The sequence below is a fragment of the Limulus polyphemus genome, unplaced genomic scaffold, assembly GCF_000517525.1.
Source record: "Limulus polyphemus unplaced genomic scaffold, Limulus_polyphemus-2.1.2 Scaffold10095, whole genome shotgun sequence".
Classification (NCBI taxonomy): Eukaryota; Metazoa; Arthropoda; class Merostomata; order Xiphosura; family Limulidae; genus Limulus; species Limulus polyphemus.
Genome location: NW_013675705.1, coordinates 11,945 through 14,494, shown reverse-complemented (window position 1 = coordinate 14,494; position 2,550 = coordinate 11,945). Strand labels below are relative to the sequence as shown.

The 2,550-nt window shown below is 32.4% G+C and overlaps 1 protein-coding gene across 1 annotated transcript in view; it reads right to left on the bottom strand.

Annotated features, from left to right (window-relative positions):
- Nucleotides 1-1,871, bottom strand: part of LOC106476231 (7,8-dihydro-8-oxoguanine triphosphatase-like) — a 3,967-nt gene extending 2,096 nt beyond the window's left edge. Inside the window, exon 1 of the mRNA XM_013936898.2 lies at nucleotides 1,559-1,871. Within this exon, the coding sequence (XP_013792352.1) occupies nucleotides 1,559-1,727 (169 nt within the window). The 5' untranslated portion in view covers nucleotides 1,728-1,871. The remainder of the gene's footprint in view (nucleotides 1-1,558) is intronic.
- Between the last annotated feature and the right edge of the window lie 679 nt (nucleotides 1,872-2,550).

The window sequence follows — 2,550 nt, the reverse complement described above, 5'->3', positions numbered from 1 at the left end:
CCGGTCTCAACAGTATGTTTTCTAAGTCTCCCTGACTGTATACTTAAGTACTGGTCTCAACAGTATGTATTCTAGGTCTACCTGACAGTACACTTAAGTACTGGTCTCAAGAGTATGTTTTCTAGGTCTCCCTGACAGTACACAACTACTTTAGGAAAATATGTTTAAAAAAAGTCAACCATCAGTAACTGAAGAGTTAAATAATATAGACATCATCAAATAAAGCTTGAAATATTAATTAATCTGATATTAAGCTTAATTCACACACAACCAATTCTATTTCAAGTAAATCATAATTAGTTTAGCATATTTTTAGTACTAGGATCAAAACAAGCAAATTCAGGCTATTAGTAATGTTTTTTTTTTAACTTTGTTACAAAATAAGATTTATTCTGTACCAGTAATAGTTTCAAATAATAGATCCAAAAATATGCTTAAAACATGGCTCAATACGTAGTACGCTAATTTCCAGTCAGTTTAATTTCTTTATACTTTTATCGATTAAAAACTTGAAAAGTTGAAAAAAAAGCATTATACTAAATACATAGTTTAGAAATGAGAAAACATGAGTATTGCCCGTCATTATTAGTAGCCCAATGGCATTATAATATACTGTTGTGTGTTGTTACAAATAGATGTGTTAATTAATCCAAAATTTAACATCCTGTAATACAAGACGGTACTTTGTGTTAGATACTCCCTTAGTGAATATGTAAATTTTAAAATTTATATTTTTCATTTAGTTCAGTGGATGCAGAGTTGTTCAAGTACTTTTCTTACTCTGGCACAAACAAGACTAGAACCTGCTAACTGGCCATTAGGCATGTTCTCTTATTGGAAGACATTTTGTAGTACAGAGTTACCTATTGTGTTGGCAAACCAGGTACTTGCACACCCCCTACACTGGAATGAGTATGGCTCGAGGTCAGGAGGGCAAAGTGCAGTGTAAGAATACCTTTGTTGTGTTTGTATTAGTCTATTTAAATACATAAAGCTAGGTTCTCCTCTGTTATTCTAAGTTTCAGAGGATTTAGAGTTTTCTACACAGTTAGGAATTCTTAGCTTTAAATTAACTGGGTTTTCATTTTAATATTATAATTAACTTTCCTTTTTTTTTAGCTTATGGTGCGGAAGGTATTTCTACAGTTCAACAGATAACAGACTTGCCCTTATTTTGTGATTATCTAGTGTTTATCATTTGATTGTTTTTGTAAATAAATATCGTTGTGCTGGACACCATGTCTACTAATTCTTTCTTTGTTGACAAACTCAGTCAACAGACCTATAGTGTGTGATGATATTCTTGGAACCTCCAGTTAGTAAGTCTAATTGACTGCTCTGTGGGAAGACTATGTACCCAAATATACCACAATCCTATTGAATAATGCTCCTTATAATACTAATAGGCTATACATATATATATTCACAGTGCTGTAAAGTGTAAGAAAAATTTTCAATTTTCTTGAAGTATAAATAAATCTGGATAAGAGTTTTAATTAATGCAAGTGGTCTATTAATTTAATTTACTTAAATTAGCGTGTTTGTGTTATTTAATAACTTAAATTCAAAGTATACCTTTTAGCTGCCTGTTCAATAGTTTCTGAAGGTTCAACTTTTCCTCCAAAGCCATTCCATTTTCCTTTTCCGAATCCTCGTTTTTTTAAACCTAACAGCACCTCAGCTTGTTTTCTAACGAATACCAAGGTTAGCAACTGTTTTTCAAACATTTTCGCCTTTTTACTGTTGGGAAAATTGATTCTCTGTGAGTTAATAATAAAATAACATAAACAGACCCAACTACAACTTACAAAAACAATAAAACTATAACTTCATGAGCCTACATCATGTTTAGAAAGCTAAACTTGGTTACCACTTACCAGAAACGGGTAAAACTAAAAGCCGAAAAAGATATTAGTGGAAAATGACAGTATTATTCAAAGAGATGTCCATAAATTAAAGAATTTGGAGGCTATTAAAAATAATAAAAATTATTATGAATCAATATGGAAAATCTATATAAATACAATAGTACTATGTTGTACGTCCATGTAAGTTGTAACTACTTCGCAGAGTGTGGATGGATCTTCACCAAATTTGGTATGGAGATTCACTGGGTTCATGGTGAGATTCATACAGATTTTCAGTTTTGCGGTTTTTATGGGCGTTTTTTACCACTACCTCACCTTCTCTGAATGGATCTTCACCAAATCTGGTTTGGAGGGTCATTGAGTCGATGTGGAGATACATACAAATTTTCAGTTTTACAATTTGTGTTTTGCGGTTTTTATGGCCATTTTTGCCTTTTTTTACCATTACTTCGCCCCCTGTTGATGGATATTTACCAAATTTGGTATGGAGGTTCATGTGGAGATACTTACAGATTTTCAGTTTTGCGGTTTTTATGGGCGTTTTTGCCTTTTTTTTACCATTACTTCGCCCCCCGTTGATGGATATTTACCAAATTTGGTATGGAGGTTCACGTGGAGATACTTACAGATTTTCAGATTTGTGGTTTTTATGGGCGTTTTTGCCTTTTTTTTTTTTACCATT